Source organism: Emydura macquarii, unplaced genomic scaffold (genome assembly GCF_026122565.2).
Source record: "Emydura macquarii macquarii isolate MOO-44397 ecotype Brisbane River unplaced genomic scaffold, CSIRO-AGI_Emac_v2 contig_1253, whole genome shotgun sequence".
In the NCBI taxonomy this organism is placed as follows: Eukaryota; Metazoa; Chordata; order Testudines; family Chelidae; genus Emydura; species Emydura macquarii.
In genome coordinates, this window is record NW_027131390.1 from 50,932,910 (window position 1) to 50,948,538 (window position 15,629).

The following is a 15,629-nucleotide window of genomic DNA, read 5'->3' on the forward strand; positions in this document are numbered from 1 at the left end:
CTGGAGATGAAGAAACCTGGGCTCAATTTGGCACTCTGCCACCGAGTCAGCATGTGATTTAGGAGCAAGTCAATTAATCTCTCTGCTCCTCAGATTTCTATCTGTGTAGTGAGGATAATGATATTTGTTGATCTTTGTCAAGAGGTTAGGGATGCATGAATGGACAGTGCTTGTATAACTGATCAGTATTTAAAAAAAACAAACAAAAAACTCCTCAAAACTCTCAAACCCTTTTATGCATACTTTTTCCCTCCTATAAGTCACTCTGTGAGGTCTATGTCCTTCTGTCTGTGGAATCTGGGCCATTTTAAAAGGTATTTAGGCACCTGATGAATCCAATAAACGCTCAATGGGATTTTCAAAAGCTCCCAGGCCCATAATTCCCATGGAAATCAATACCTGTCTTTGCGGCTCTGTGCCTGGATGCATCCCATTGCAGGACCAGGGGCTAAATGTGCTAACTCTTTCTTCATTGTAATACAGAGCTGTGATGTGTTCATTCTAGTCTTCCAGCAAGCTGGCACACAGCAGTCCACTTCAGGGAATGATATAGACTAGTGGTTTTCAACCTGTGGTCTGCAGATCCCTGGGGTCCGCAGACTACGTCTAAGATTTCCAAGGGGATCCATATTGATGTGCCTAAGTGTCGTGTTTTGATAAGGTTACCAGGGACAAACGGCCCCCCAAATTACGGGAGCGGTTTGAAGGGCGTCTTAAGACACTAAAGTGGTTCGTATACATCCCTTTTAAGACAGAGTGTGAGGCTTGGAAACACTAACTTAGAAAAACTTGGCAAACTTCCCAGAAAAACTTGGCAAACTTCCCAGATTTTTAACCGTTTAATAGTTTTTATTTATTAACTTGCTACAACTACTTAAATTGAATCGTTCCTTTACTGATTCGTTTTTATATAATTATAAACAACAAAAATTGAATACAATAACTAAATTCTAGACACAAAACTTACTAATATAACAACTAGTAACTTAAACAATTTATTTTACCACAAATCTTGTTCCCTTATTCTCTTACAAACTTTCAAAATACATATAAGACTAAAAAAAAAAACAACTAACAATTACAAAACAAGTACAAAAAACAAATATTCCAACAATTACAATCACTCCTGGAATACAAGTAAAATTATTGCTAATTCACATTCACTACTCACCACATACAGAGATGAACTCAGCTGCAGCAAAACAACAAATATTTTATGACCTGGTCTTTTTATTTAGAGCTCTATATTTTATCCAGGTGGAACCTCTATCGTATTCGCACCTAGAGTATTTTCATCCAGGTAGAACCTCTATTGTATTCACACCCAGGGTATCATCCGCAGGACAAGTCCCAACGGGTTATCAGCCCAGTTACAACGGGCTGGAGAGAGGCAGGACGGCTGATCAGACCCTCTTGCAGGCACGATTCTGGTGTACCCCTTGGGGAGGCTCAATGGTTCTCACGACAAGGCTCTCTAATTTTTGCTTTGTCTGACAACCCTTTTATCTCCACTCCAGCCTATACGTCTGTCAAACCAATTATGGGCATTTTCTACATCACTTTGTCGGTCCCTCCTTGAGGAATCCCTAGGCCAGGAGTTCATGCTTGACCAGGTGTAACTTAACAAATAAAAGTTGCAGTGACTGCAAACTTCCAAATTTGGGCCTGGGAACTGCTGTGCTTGCAAGTTCCCCCTATTATGAGTTCAACCGGTCACTTTTCGGTCAGGGTTTTGCTGCTCCCGAGTTTTACTTCCCAGGTGGCTTACAATTTCTACCTCCTTATCTATTACACAAGATTAACGACTTCCCTTTATTTATTACAAAAATAACCAGGAACAATTATAGAAACAGATGGTCACAAAATCTTAAAACACAATTAACAATCTTCAATAAATTTTTCTATGTCTCTTTCTCAGCATGGACTCGGGGCACACACACAATACAATGATTTTAACCCGTTACGACATACTTCCATTTGAGAATTTTTAGTGCAAATGAAAAAAGGTTTAAAACCACTAATATAGACAAATATATTCTGAAACATAGAATCAAATATATCTACCTTTCAGTGTGTGGGAATACAACCAAAGACACGAACACCATCCATACAATATAGAAAACAAGGAAAGGTAAACAGAGTCCAAACACATGGAGTGCGTGTGATTCTTAAGCTAACGCCCTGTTACTTGCTGTGGGACAGATCTGTGCCTGGTCCTATAACTGGGAGTAAGGAGGAGTAAGACCACTTCCCCTTATTTTAACTGCGGAGACAGAAGAGGTGGCTCAACCCAACTTTTACTCATGAACACCATCAGCAAGTGTGCTGGGAGGGGCCAGAGGGAAGGAGGAGGTGGAGTCAGAGCCTTGACTCCACCCCCTCCAATGCAGAAGTCAGTGGAACTGAGCAGATACCAGAGTGGGAAGAGTATGTCCTGGGGGAAACCGACAACAGACTGTACTTCAATATTGCCTGCTCTTGTGATTTTTCATGATGACTAGCATGTTTCTTCAATCTCTAGCTGCAACTCCAGGAATCATGTTACATGATGATCTCTGCTTTCATTTTAAAAAAAAAAAAAAAAAAAAAAAAAAAAAAAGTGGGGGTGTGAGAAGTAAATTTCTAGCCCTCCAGGCTGTGGAATAAAACTTTTAAAAGTGACCCCTAGAGGCTACAATACCAGAAGGGTAAGAAAAAGAACTCCAAAGTTATTCCTTTTTAATGCTCTTGTGATTTTTCCCCCCCCCTCCCCCAGTTGGTTTTGGGATTGTGGGGGGTGCTGACTGAGGAATCTTGAATGCTTTCCAAAGGCAGTTCAACAGGTTTATCACTGGTGTAAATTCATGGATGTCAGCGGGATTACAGCAGAGATGAGTTTGGCCCAGCAGCATGTGTTAAGGCTTGTCACTTCAGGGCAGCTGGAGACTTTGCGCACACCGAGAAGAAAATACAGTGGAAATGGCTTTGTTTTCTTTTTCAGAAGGAATTCTTTGAACGTCTCTACGTTATGTACACTGTTGGATATTCCATCTCTTTCAGTTCTCTGGCAGTGGCTGTTTTCATCATTGGTTACTTCAGGTGAGCAATTTGTAGTCCCAGCTGCCCTCAGTCCCCTTTTGAACCGTCATCTGTCCAGGAGAGAAAGTTGTGTTCCTTATTCACGCAGGACTGTCCAATCTCTCGGTGCTTTTTGTATTCCTGTCCTCAGTGCTGAGAGTAAATATCATGCGTTGCATGGAGTGATTTTCAACGGCTACCCGTTTTGTAAAGCTTTGGTCAGACAAAGAACACGTTAAAACGTTTCAAGGGGAAATAATTTCCATTGGCCGTGTAAAAAAACTGCAAGCCACAACAGACATTATAGTTTGTCTCCTGAAGATGACAGCGCCGGGAGGCACTGAGTGAGTCGTTTATCCTATAGTCTGTTTCTGGGGCTTACTGGTTTATTTCACACCTGAAACAATAGTGGTGCTGGTGTGTGGAATTATCCGCTCGAATTACTGATAGGAATATTACCATAGTCAGATGCCAGCGCTTTAGGAATTGAATGCTCACTCTGATGCTCACTTCTGAATCAAAGTAGAAACAAATTCTAAAGGCTGCGTGCCAGGTTTTCCATGACTGTTCTTATTATGGTCTCCAGCGGTGTGCAAGGCATTTCATGGAAGATACAGAAAAATAGCGAGATCCTTGCTTCTGTCCTGTCCCCTTTATGCTGTGTAAAAGGGCTGGCGCAGCACAAAGGAGCTCCAAACCCCCTGTTTTTGGCCATGGAAGATTTCCTCTGGTACAGGCACTGTAGAAGGCAGCCATGGAGCGGAGAACCTCCTCACAAATCCTAGTGTAAGGTGCATGCTAGGTGCAGGAAGAAGCGCCAGGGACGGGCAAGTAGCGCTGCAGTGATTAAGAGCAATGCTGCAACCCATAGGTCAGCCGAAGGAGGCTGCCATAACTTAGAGAGATTCTTGCCAGTGCACCTTCCTGGGCTGCAGGTTCTGGGCTGTGCCTCTTCAGGACTCATGGTCACAATCCAAATGCAAACCTGACCTGTGTCAGAAAAAATTTCAAACAGTCAGAAGAGGAAAGGAGTGAGGAGGAGGGAGTTAGAGCGGGAAGACTGTACAGTATTTTTATTGTCTGTGAGTGCACTTGTTGGTGTTTCTGGGCAGTTCTGTCTGAATTTTTATTTTGGTTTTAAAAATAGATAAAAATTATTGCCTGTCTTAGTCATCAGCATGAAACCCAGGGCATCCTGGGAAAGGACCTTCAGGAGTTTGAGTTATTTCTAACAAGCTAATCTCATGGCATGAAGGCAGGTATCAGCAGGTGGTGCCGTGACACACATTCTTCCAACTTCTTTTTCCTAGCAGGTTCAACAAGGTTCTGCTCTTTGAAGAAAATCTTATATTGTTTTAATTGCAAGGGTCTGTGTAGAGGAAGTGATTGCAAGAAGCTTGACCTCAGCTAGAATCAGTTTGGGGTGTAGAGTTGTATCCTGGGAACTAGGTGTTGCCACGTGGGCTGAGATTTCTGGAAGAGGGGATTTCCTGCATGTGGTTTATGACTGCCTCCATTCCAGGGCCAGGGCACGTGTGTAAATTAAGTGTTAGGCTGTACCCAAACTCTGCATCACTGATTTCTCCTCCACTGGGAAGTGACTTGCACAGCCCTGAAGTTCTGCTATCACTTGGTAGCGGGGCAATGCTGGTGTCAGAAGCGAGACGCCGATGTCAGAAGACGGGGAATAATGCCAGTTCCAGAGCTATTCCCCGATCCGGCAAATACTTGTGCATGATTTAAAGCATATGAGCAGTTCCAGTGGCTTTAATGGAACTATTCATGTGTTTAATATTAAACACTTGAAAAGGTGTTTGCAGGAGGGGGAGTCTACAGATGCTAGCTCCTTGCTGTAAAACAGTCTTAAAGTCTGATCCTAAGCTCATTGGAATCAGTAAGAAGACTCCAATTGACTTCAGTGGGCTTTGGAGCAGGCCCGTATTGTATTTAATAAAGGCATTCAGGCATATGGGACATAACACGTAAACTCACCATGACTGTTGTGCTGAGCTTTTGTAACTGGAGCTGTGCAGGAAGTTGAGTATGCAAAATGAAAATAGCACCTATTTTTGTCATATTTCACAAGCTTAGTAAAGAGGGTATAAAAAAGTGGTGCTGTTCATGGCTGCAATGCTGCGGGTTCTCCTACTCACGCAAATGGAAAATGTAAGAAATTCTGGATGTTTTCGCAGCTAACCATATTAAAGGGGTTAGGATGTGACAAACCTGCAGTGTGTTGTATTGCGCCCCACTTTCCCAGAATTTTTTGAGCTTGATGTAACAATTCATTAAGAAAAATAATTAATCTATTCCCACTGATTCATCGTACGGAAATATAATTAGTTCACAAGCTAGCATCTCTGATAGCTTTGGAAGAGAGGCCAAGGGTTGAACTGACATGACATCTGGACAATTCTATCACTCCTGTAGCCGCTTCCTTCAGGAAGCGTATTGAACCGGATTCTCCTTTCACTTATATTGGAGTGAGGCCCCTATCTTGAACTGCCTCTGCCATGTGGACCTTTCAGTGGGGCTTTGCACAGGCACAAGGGTTCTGCCATGTGGAGGCAGTTACAGAAACTGGGGTCTTAATCGGTAGCAGCCCTATTGAGATCAAGTAGCAGCCCTATTGAGATCAATGGAGTTACTTACGTAAACTGGTGTGAGAGGAGAATCTGGACCATTGGTGGAGTGGTGCTCTAGCCAATATGGCCCTGATTCAAAACAACACTTAATCATGTGCTCAAGGCCATTTCTATTCAGGGTATATCTTCGGCACATTCATGTATTTAAGTCCAGCTTAAGCCAATAAGAAAGCAGTCACTCTGGAAAGGACATGGTAGATAGCCAATTGAATATGAACTTCTAGTGTGATTCGGTAGCTGTTGAGAGAATGTGAGCAGGGGAATATCAGGTAGGAATGGGGAGATGGTATTATCTTTGTTATATAGCGTTAAGGAGACTCTTACTGGAATATTGTGTCCAGTTCAGAAAGGATACTGAAAAACCAGAAAGGATTCAGAAAAGAACTACAAGACCGATTCAAGGTCTGGAAGGACATGCCTTATAGTGAGAGAGTAAAGAAACGCAATCTGTTTCGTTTATCAAAGAGAGGGTTAAGAGGTGACTTGATCATGGTCTACAAATACCTACATGGGGAAAAGATTTCTGACAGTAGATTGCTCTTTAATCTAGCAGACATAGGCTTAACAGGATCCAGGGGTTGGAAACTGAAGTTAGACAACTTCAGACTGGAAATAAGGTGTATGTTCTTAACACGAAGGGTAAGTAACCATTGGTGCAACTTGCCGAGGAACAATGGATTTTTTTCACCACTTCTTGTCTTCTGGCCTTAAAATGTGAGTCTATGCGATCAATGGGACTTAAGCACATGCTTGATGTTAAGCATGTGAGGAAGTGCTGTCCTGAATAGGTATGTTTTTCTGAATTGGGGGTTATGCAATTTAAGGATGCTGTACTGCAAACTCTTCCTACCAAGCACAGTGCATAATACTGTGAATTCTCTCTTTCAGTAGCACTGTTTACTGTACAATACGCAATATTTGTGGGCAAGTGGTTGTACCGTTCAGCCCAGTTAGAAGCCTTTCGTTTCTGTTGCGGTCAGGGTGGTGCTTGTTGCTAACTTTTATGTTCACTTCATTAAAAACAACCTGGAAACTGTTAACAGCTGAAGCTTGCAGACATTTGCTCCTCCACCTTTGTTTAAAGTAGAGGTTTTGCATTTTAAGCTTCATTAAATAGTTCAACATGCAGCGGTTCTGAGGATTATGCTGTGGGCTACAGTTACAGCCATAACTCAAAGATAAAGAGAATTTGTATCCATTATCGTGTGTGTGTGTGTGTGTGTGTGTGTGTGTGTGTGTGTAACCTCTATAACCTCTAAGACAGGAAAGCTCAGCATAGAATATTGTAGGTAACTGTCATCGATAAGTAACCATGCCCTTTTATTTTGTATTTTTGTCCTTCCTAAGAAAAATATAACAGAGTACTTCAAGTATGAAATTATGACCAAATCAAGAGATGAAGAAGTATTGAACTAGCTGCTCTTGGCCATAGATTTTTCCAGACCGCACTGCAAAACTTTGCCTTTTTGGTGGCAAAACCAATAAAACCCTGGCTAGATCGCATCCCTTGATATAATCCTGAATTTGACCCAGAAATTTACCTTTGCAGGGAGAAGGACTAGCTGACCGAACAGCATTTTCCCCCATCTTATTTCCATGATTTGCTGTGTGAGAGTAGACCCACACATGTTGTCATGAAGGAATGACAGAGTTTGTATCTCAGTGAAATATTCCAGGCAGGAATGGAAAACATTTCCACTATTCAGCAAGAGTCTGATATAGATCCTGGCCTGCCAGGATCTGTCACCACATTAGACTGTAGGATAGGGACTGTGCTTTAAACAACAACAAGGCCAATATCACACCAATGCAAACTGGTTGTAGAAAATGGCCACCCATCACTAGCCTTAACTGTCGTGTTGACAGGCAATCGTTCTTTTTGGCTAAACAGAAGGCTGTCTATCCCATTCAGAAGGAATATAGTCCCCTTGAGCCCAATGCTCATTTATGCTAAGGCCCCTAATCCACTGCTCTGGTACTGTAAACAAGTCTAACGTGGGTGTTAATGTCATCAACATAAACACTTTAAAGCTGCTTTACACTACCATAGAGATATAAAGAGGCCATAATGTAAATCAGAATCAGGCCCTTTGTTTATGACGACCGGGATAGATGGGAATTTCAATGGATTGCGTATACCAGCTTTGCAGGACACCTGACTAAAGGACAAGGGCAGGTCTATGCTTAAAACACATTGCTGTAGTGCTTTAATGAAGGCACTCTAAGCCCACAGGAGAGAGCTCTTCCATTGACATAGTTAATCCACTTCCCTGAGAGGTGGTAGCTACGTTGGCGGGAGAAGCTCTTCCGCTGACATAGCGCTATCTACACACAGCGTTAGGTCGGTATAACTGTGTCCTTAGGGATGTGGATTTTTCATGCCCAGGAGTGACGTAGTTATACTGATTATAGATGTGTAGTGTAGACAAGGTGCCTGCAGACCTATTTTCTGCAGGAGCAGCACACAGCATTGTCTGTGTAGCCATTCATTCTCAAAGCAATTTTATTCTTTAGAAGCTTATGCACAAGAGCTGATGTTCCCTTTTGTAATGGGCAGAGACATGGAACTGCTTCTCACTACAAGGGTTATTCTCCTCTTCTCCCTCTGGGCCATCAATAATGGTATTGACTTTTCAAGCACCATTTGCTTAATGATCTAGTCCTGCCTCAAGGTACTTGCTGATGGCCCACTCCTATCCAGAATATTTATTTTTTCCCTTTTATTTAACTATCTATGTTGAATTCTCAGTTAATGAAAACCTACAAATTACAGGGCGGCTTCTTCTGTTGATTAACATGATGCCCTGCCGTCTTTTAAATGCTGGGCCCAGTTCAACCCTGGTGTGACTTCACTGACGCTAGTGGAGTTTACCCTAAAGGTGAATCTAGCCTCTTACCACCAAATAAATGAAGGATGGGGTTTCCAAAGCAGCCCAACGGAGTTAGGTACTCAATTCCCATTGAAATTCAGTGGAATCTGAGTGCTTCACTCTGGTAGGCTGCATCTGAAAAGCCCAGTCTGAGTTATCATTCTTGTCCCCAAATATGAAACCGGAAATGACTGAAGATTGGCCTAGAATGCAAAATTTGGATCCAGATCCAAACTTCCTCGAGATTCATGTATGTTCACATCTCAAGTCTTGGTACAGAAATAAAGACCATAGTTTGGATCTGGGTTGAGCTATCACTAGAACAAACTCACATATTTATCCCATGAAAGAAGAATGGTTACTTTATGAGGCTTAAACATGCACTCCCCTCCATGGCCAACAAGCGCTGAAGGTCAGTGCATAGGGAGTGGGGATATGGACCTATCTCTTCCCCTTCCTGCCCGCATTATGGAGGAGCATGGAGCAGACTGTATACCCTGCAATTGTCAGGATCCCCTCTTGTGCACCCATACAAGAGCCAGAAACTTCATGGTGGTTCTTATTTACAGTGACATTGTCAGAACAGAACTAAATTTTGGGGTGGTGTTCTTTGGGGGAGGAGGGGTGTTGGGTTTTGGTGTTTCTGCAAAACTTGAGACCAATTTTAAAAAGGAAATTCCTATGGAAACAGTTTCAAATAAATAAAACCAAATAAACATAGTTCCCCTGCGGAATTTACAAGCTTCAGGTCAGATGTGACTCTGGAGTAATGCAGTGATCACGCAGGCTCCTATTCTTGGATTTATTGCTCACCTCTTTCACCTTTCCTTCCCTGTCTTTATACAGGCTAAACTCAATAGCCTCTTCTAAATTATCTTTTTCTTCCCATAGGAGGCTGCACTGCACCAGGAATTACATCCACATGCATCTCTTTGTCTCTTTCATGCTAAGAGCTGCCAGCATCTTCATCAAAGACAAAGTTATGCATACACACGTAGGAGTCAAAGAGCTGGACTCTCTTCTGATGAGTGACCTCCAGAGCACTGTAGTGGCACCTGTGATTGACAAGTCCCAATATGTAAGCAATGACCCTCATGGAAAACATTCAGCCCACTAGTCAAGCGTTCTGTCTTTTTATACCTTTAGAGCAATCCAGAATGGCAAGGTATTACTGGGGTGAATCAATATAAAATATTGGGCTGATCCTGAGGATCTGGCCCATTATATGCTGAATTTTCAAGAGCCTGAGTGACTTGGGAGCTTGTCTCATTTTCTTAAGCTCCTGAGACCCTGATCCTCAAAGGTATTGATTTCAGTGGGAGTTAGGATCCCAAATGACTTTGAGGATCTGGACCTCAGGACCCTACGTCCCACTGACTTTCAATGAGACGGGCTCCGAAGGCCAGATTTTTAGAGATACTTAGGTGCTGAAAGGTGATGATATCCACCTGGTGAGATTTTCAAAAGTACTTATGTGCCAATGGGAATTAGGTGCCTAGGCACTTCTGAAAATCCCCTTACATTCCCTATCTTAATTTTTAGGCACTTAAATACCTTTCAAATCTTCCCTTTCGTGCTTGACACTTTTAAAAATGGGACCTAGATTCCTAAGTCACTTAAGCACCTTTGAAAATTGTATCCCAAATTTCAACATTTGTCTACCTGTTTTTATTGTGAATCCTTCTCTTTGCTAATGAGGATGAGACCGACTCACTTTTGCTTATTTGTTCAGGTCACCCTGGCTGCCCTCCTTGCAAAATCTGACCCCCTTGTCATTCTTGGCTCAAATGAGAGCCAGGACTGCATTAGCAGGTCACAACAAAGCTGCTCTGGCAGAGCAGCGTGTGTGTGTGGGAAGCTTATACGGTACCCGCCCCCAATCTAGCGGTCTCAGGGGGATGCTATTAGTTCTCCACTTTCACAAGCACTAATTCATCCACAAATTAAAAAAAAAAAAAAAAAAAAAGAGAGAGGGAGAGAGACTGGTCCTTAAAGAGCAATTGAGAACTATTGACATTACACAAAGACTTGACACTGTGCTAAGGATGGCCTTGCTGCCTTTTCATAGCTGTGTAAATAATGCCTATTAAAGTTGTAAGAATAGGAACCAGGGGCAACGGGTTGAACGGTATTGTGGCAATTCTTGGACAGTTTACTGTATCCGGGAATGCTGGTCCATTCTTGTTCTGTTTGGGTTCTTTGACAGGTGGGGTGCAAGATTGCTGTGGTGATGTTTATTTACTTCTTGGCCACCAACTACTACTGGATCCTGGTTGAAGGCCTCTACCTGCACAGCCTAATCTTTGTGGCTTTCTTTTCGGATACCAAGTACCTGTGGGGCTTCACCTTGATAGGCTGGGGTAAGGTATATGGGACTCTTCTATTCCTTGCACATTTTCCTCAGGCTTCTCAGCTGGAGAGGATTTTGCTATCCCCATTGCTGTGCTTCATTCCATACAGAAACATAAGAGAAGGTGACAGGAGGGATCTATCTCCAGAAATAATTTCTTCCTGTCAGCAGTTGCAGGAAGTTGATTGTGTTGGGTACCACTGGTGAATTCCTTCAGGAGGCATGCTCCGCTGGTTAACGCACTGAGTTGGGGATCAGGAGACCTGGAGTCTCATATGAACTCTGCCACCAACTTCCTGTACAACCTTAGGCAAAGTCATTTAACTCCTCCAGTTCCTGACTGTGAAATGGGTATAATACATCCCTATCTCCAGGGGGTGTTGTAGAGCAAAGTGAATCACATGAAGCTTTTGATTGCAAGTTAAACACAGTGTGGTGGTGAGCCTATAAAAAAGCCAACAGAAAAACCTATATAAAAATTAAAATAAGAGATCATGTCCTCTATGTACTCCAGAGAAATAGGACTCTCCTGTCCTCAGATTCCTCAACCATTACATTTGTGTTTGTTCATGTTGTTAGCTCATTTCATGTATCAATCAATTGGCCATTGTTGTCCGTTCAGGAAGGATCTATGAATTTGCAAAGAGATTAGGCCAAATTCCACTGAGTTCTACCAGTGTAAATCTGCTCCTGTCAATGTTGTTACTCCAGATTTAAACCAGTGTAACTGTGAGCAGAATCCATCCCTGTGTCCAGAACAGGAGATTGATAATAGGCCTCAGAAGGGAAATGGCAGGAGGTTGCTTACTGCACTTGGTCTCTTCGAGAGAGATGCTCAGGTCAAATTCTTACCCTGGGATTTGCGTGCCCATAGTCTTGCATTAGACTCATAGACTTTAAGGTGGAAGGGATCATCATGATCCTCTAGTCTGACCTTCTGCACATTGCAGGCCACAGAATCTCACTCACCCACTCCTGTAACAGGCCCATAACCTCTGGCTGAATTACAGAAGTCCTCAAATCTTGATTTAAAGACTTCAATGTACAGATAATCCACTATTTGCTCTAATTCATTCCTCCATGTGATCTATGGTACATGATTCCGAGGAAGGTGAAAACCCCCAGGGTCTCTGCCAATCTGACCTGGGAGAAAATGCCCCTTATCTGGTTCCTTTTGCTTTTACAGTGCAGTGTGCTCTCCATTTGGTCTGTAAAGAGATCTGAGGTTAACTTTATTTTGTATTTCATTATTTTTGACTTTTCTGAAATGGGGGAAATGAAGCTAACACTGGTGAAATTGACAGTCACTCTCACAGAGGGATGGGGAGCGGAAATTGAAAAGGGGATTCATGAAGGAGAAAAAAGGGATACTTAGCAGGCTGAAACGCATGTTTTCCATGGTAGATCCAAGTCTAAATAACTCCCCTCCTTTCGCCTTTCTATTTCTGGATTAACCTCCGTGATGGTCACTAACCTTTGGAACAGCTTATCTAGTGACGTTGTGGATTCTCCCGCATTTGCCATTTGTCTTTCTGTAAATTATACTATAGCTCAACCAGACATTATGGGCTGGATGCAGAAATTACTGGGTGAGGTTCCTGTATTATGCAGGAGGTCAGACTAGATGACTACAGTGGTCCCTTGTGGCCTTAAACATCTATGAATCTATTAACCTTGTCACACGATAGTTCACCACTGACATTTCATTCCTGATATTAAGTGGTGATTCTGGCACCAGGCACTGTAAGTGGAGGTTTCCCTGTAACAAGTATTTCGAGGGGAGTGGTATCTGCAATGAACAGATAAATAAGAAAGCACTGCAGTGTAAAACCTACGCAGTAAGATGTCATTGATTAAAGGCTTGTAGTGAAGTAACATGGATCTATGGCTGCTTTTTTCATACCAAAGAGAACTGAATGAGCTAGAGAACTTGTTTATGTGCTGGGCCATTCTTTACTGTCCTCTCCAAATCTCCAAGAGAAGTAACTCACTCCATGCCCCTCAGTGGGTCATCTGTAGTGGGAATTGAACCAGAACCTCATGCTCTACAAGTACAAGCCTTTACTACCTGAGCTAAAAGATCCATCTCTGTTAGCCAAGCTTGTCGCAGATTCATCAACTTCTAGATGTGGCCCAGCCACCACTAGAGGGGACAGAATATTGTATTGAATGGGTGAATGTTGCATAATGTTCTCCCAGCATTATAGCGTCTGTCTCTGTACCATTGTAGCTCTGCCTCCAATGAGGAAACATCCCACCCCTTTCATTTCTGTGTTCCAGGGAGGTAGCCTGGTCCATGCACTTAGATTGGGGTGTGTCTCGGGATTTGCAGGACAGATGAATAGAAAAGAAGTTTCTCCATAGATGCAGGTAATACCTGCTTTGAAGGGTTTTTCAATCTATCTGTCTATCTAGTTAGATGTTTAGATGGTTCTGCATCAGAGTGGTTTCTGAGCACCTGTGTAAAGTCAATGTAAAGACTCCTATTGACTTCAGTGTGTTTTGGGTCAAGCCCATAAAAGCATAGGGCAAAATTCAGGACTGGTGTAACTGGGTACAAGACCACAGATAGCAGCCTTGGTTACACCCCCATCAAAGAGCTGGAGGAATGTGCTGCATGAAGTATAGGCACAAGCAAGCTATGGTGCCACACCAAGCAGGGGGAAACTGGGAGGCAGATATACACAAAATTGTAATCTGGTTTCTGAGCTGCTCGGGGGGCAGCACTGCTACATGAATAAGGCCCACTGCAAAGCAGTGATTGAGTTACTCTTTATTGCCAGTTTTTAAAATTAAATTTCCCTGGTAGGGGAAAAACAGAAGGGAGGGTTACGTTACAGGAGGAACGTTTTTTTTAAAAAAAAAAAAAGCCAAATATCTAGAAGTGTCATGAAATCCAAAACATCATGAGTATCTTCCATCTCTGGTCAACCTCTTAAAGTAGCATAACTCATTTCAAGGAACAAATCTTTCCACATCATCTGTTGCTGTAAACAAAAACACATATAGCTTTCCAGATCTCCTTGGCAGCTTTCAGGATGCAACCCTGCTTTCCATCTGCAGCCAAAGCTTTGAATTAATCTATTAGAGACATTGATAAGAAATGCTTTATTGGATACGTCCAGGTTCCTATCTCTAGCTCTGACAAAGGAATGCCTATGTGAGCTTGGCCAAATCATTTAACCTCCCTGGGCTGCTTCCCTACCTCAAAACACATTGGATGTAATACTAATTAACTCACAGGGGCACTGTGCAGTGTAATACATTAATGAGTGTAATATCCTTTGAGATATCTGCATAGATGGTACTTCAGAAATGTAGGCTGAGATTTTTCAAAGGATCCTAAGAGAGTTGGGCACCCCAGTCCTCCAGATTGTTCAGGGCTACATTTTGATTGTTTCAAAGACTAAGGGCCAGATTTTTAAAGGTATTTAGGTGCCTAACTCCCCTGAAATACCTTCAGAAATGTAGCCCTTAGTTCCTCAGCTAGTGGAGATCCTACCATGGAGAAGAAAGACAGGTTAGAGAGGGAGTAAAGATGGATTAGACATGGAGATTGCCTAGCAGATGTCTCCTTATAATAGCTTTTCATTTTGAAAATGTGGAGTGCCTCATGATAAAACCCAAACACCCACTAATGCACCCGATACGCACTAGTATTTGGAAACTTTTAGTCTGAAGCTACTTTTCACCCTTTCTGCTGGGTTCCGTAGTTCTCTTGTATAGAATTATAGCCTGCCTCTGTACAGGGATGGATGTGGTGATCAAATAGGCCTTTTATTTACATAAAGGCTGTCAGTTACTTCCTCTTCAGTCACTGTTAGCTTTATGTGGGCCTTTTATCTGCATATTTGCTTTGCATGGCAGTGGGCATTTCAACCAAATGCTGCCACAGTCTTGTGGATGATCAGAACATACAGATGTTGAATTATGACAATGTTCAACTTTCAATTGGCAGCTCAAGGAAAAAAATGAGAAGAGCACCCAACACTAACTGGTTTCCATGCCAACGCTGTGTTCTGCATGTTCATTTACTGCTATATTTATTTTTTTTCTAAACTAGCACATTCTGGATAAGGTACATAGCAGCTGCTTCCTACATACCAATTCCAAAAATGGCTTCTAAAACAGTTTGCTTAGGATTGCTATAAACAGTACATGCAAAACATATTGAATACAGCTGAACAAAAATTGGAATTTCTGTCCCATGGGAAATTCAGGTATCTCAATGTTTGTTTTTCAATTTGGAAATGGTGAAACATTTTGTAACAGCCTTGTTGATCACAGCTAAATTTTATGTATTTCTCAAGCAAAACATTTAGTTCTGGTTTGTTGAAGTGACTTGAAACGTTTCATTCTGAGTCAGTTTAATATTAAATGGCCTCTTCCTATGGTGCTGTATTGCCTCATAAGAAATGTAGTTCATCTACTTGTTGCCCCCATTTTCTAGTGAGGGGTGGGCTCTCTGGCCAGACTACATTTCCCATGATGCACCTTCAGGCATGTGACTCCCATAATGCAGCACACAGCTTGGTTGGGGGAGACCACATTTTATCATGGGAGCTGTAGTCTAGCTACTTTTTTAGGGTTTGGGGATGTAAGGACTAGGCAGTCAAGTGGGCATGGCCAGCAATGGATGGATCAAAGAGAGGCTGAGGGTGTATGTCAAGTACTGCTCTGAAATAGTGACTCTATTCAGGATAGAAG

General features: G+C 42.4%; 1 protein-coding gene across 1 annotated transcript in view; it reads left to right on the plus strand.

The window, feature by feature from the left end:
* PTH2R (parathyroid hormone 2 receptor) overlaps positions 1-15,629 on the plus strand; it is an 83,189-nt gene that overhangs the window by 24,057 nt on the left and 43,503 nt on the right. Inside the window, exons 6-8 of the mRNA XM_067548745.1 lie at positions 2,981-3,078; positions 9,464-9,650; positions 10,779-10,932. Coding sequence (XP_067404846.1) covers positions 2,981-3,078; positions 9,464-9,650; positions 10,779-10,932 — 439 coding nt within the window. The remainder of the gene's footprint in view (positions 1-2,980; positions 3,079-9,463; positions 9,651-10,778; positions 10,933-15,629) is intronic.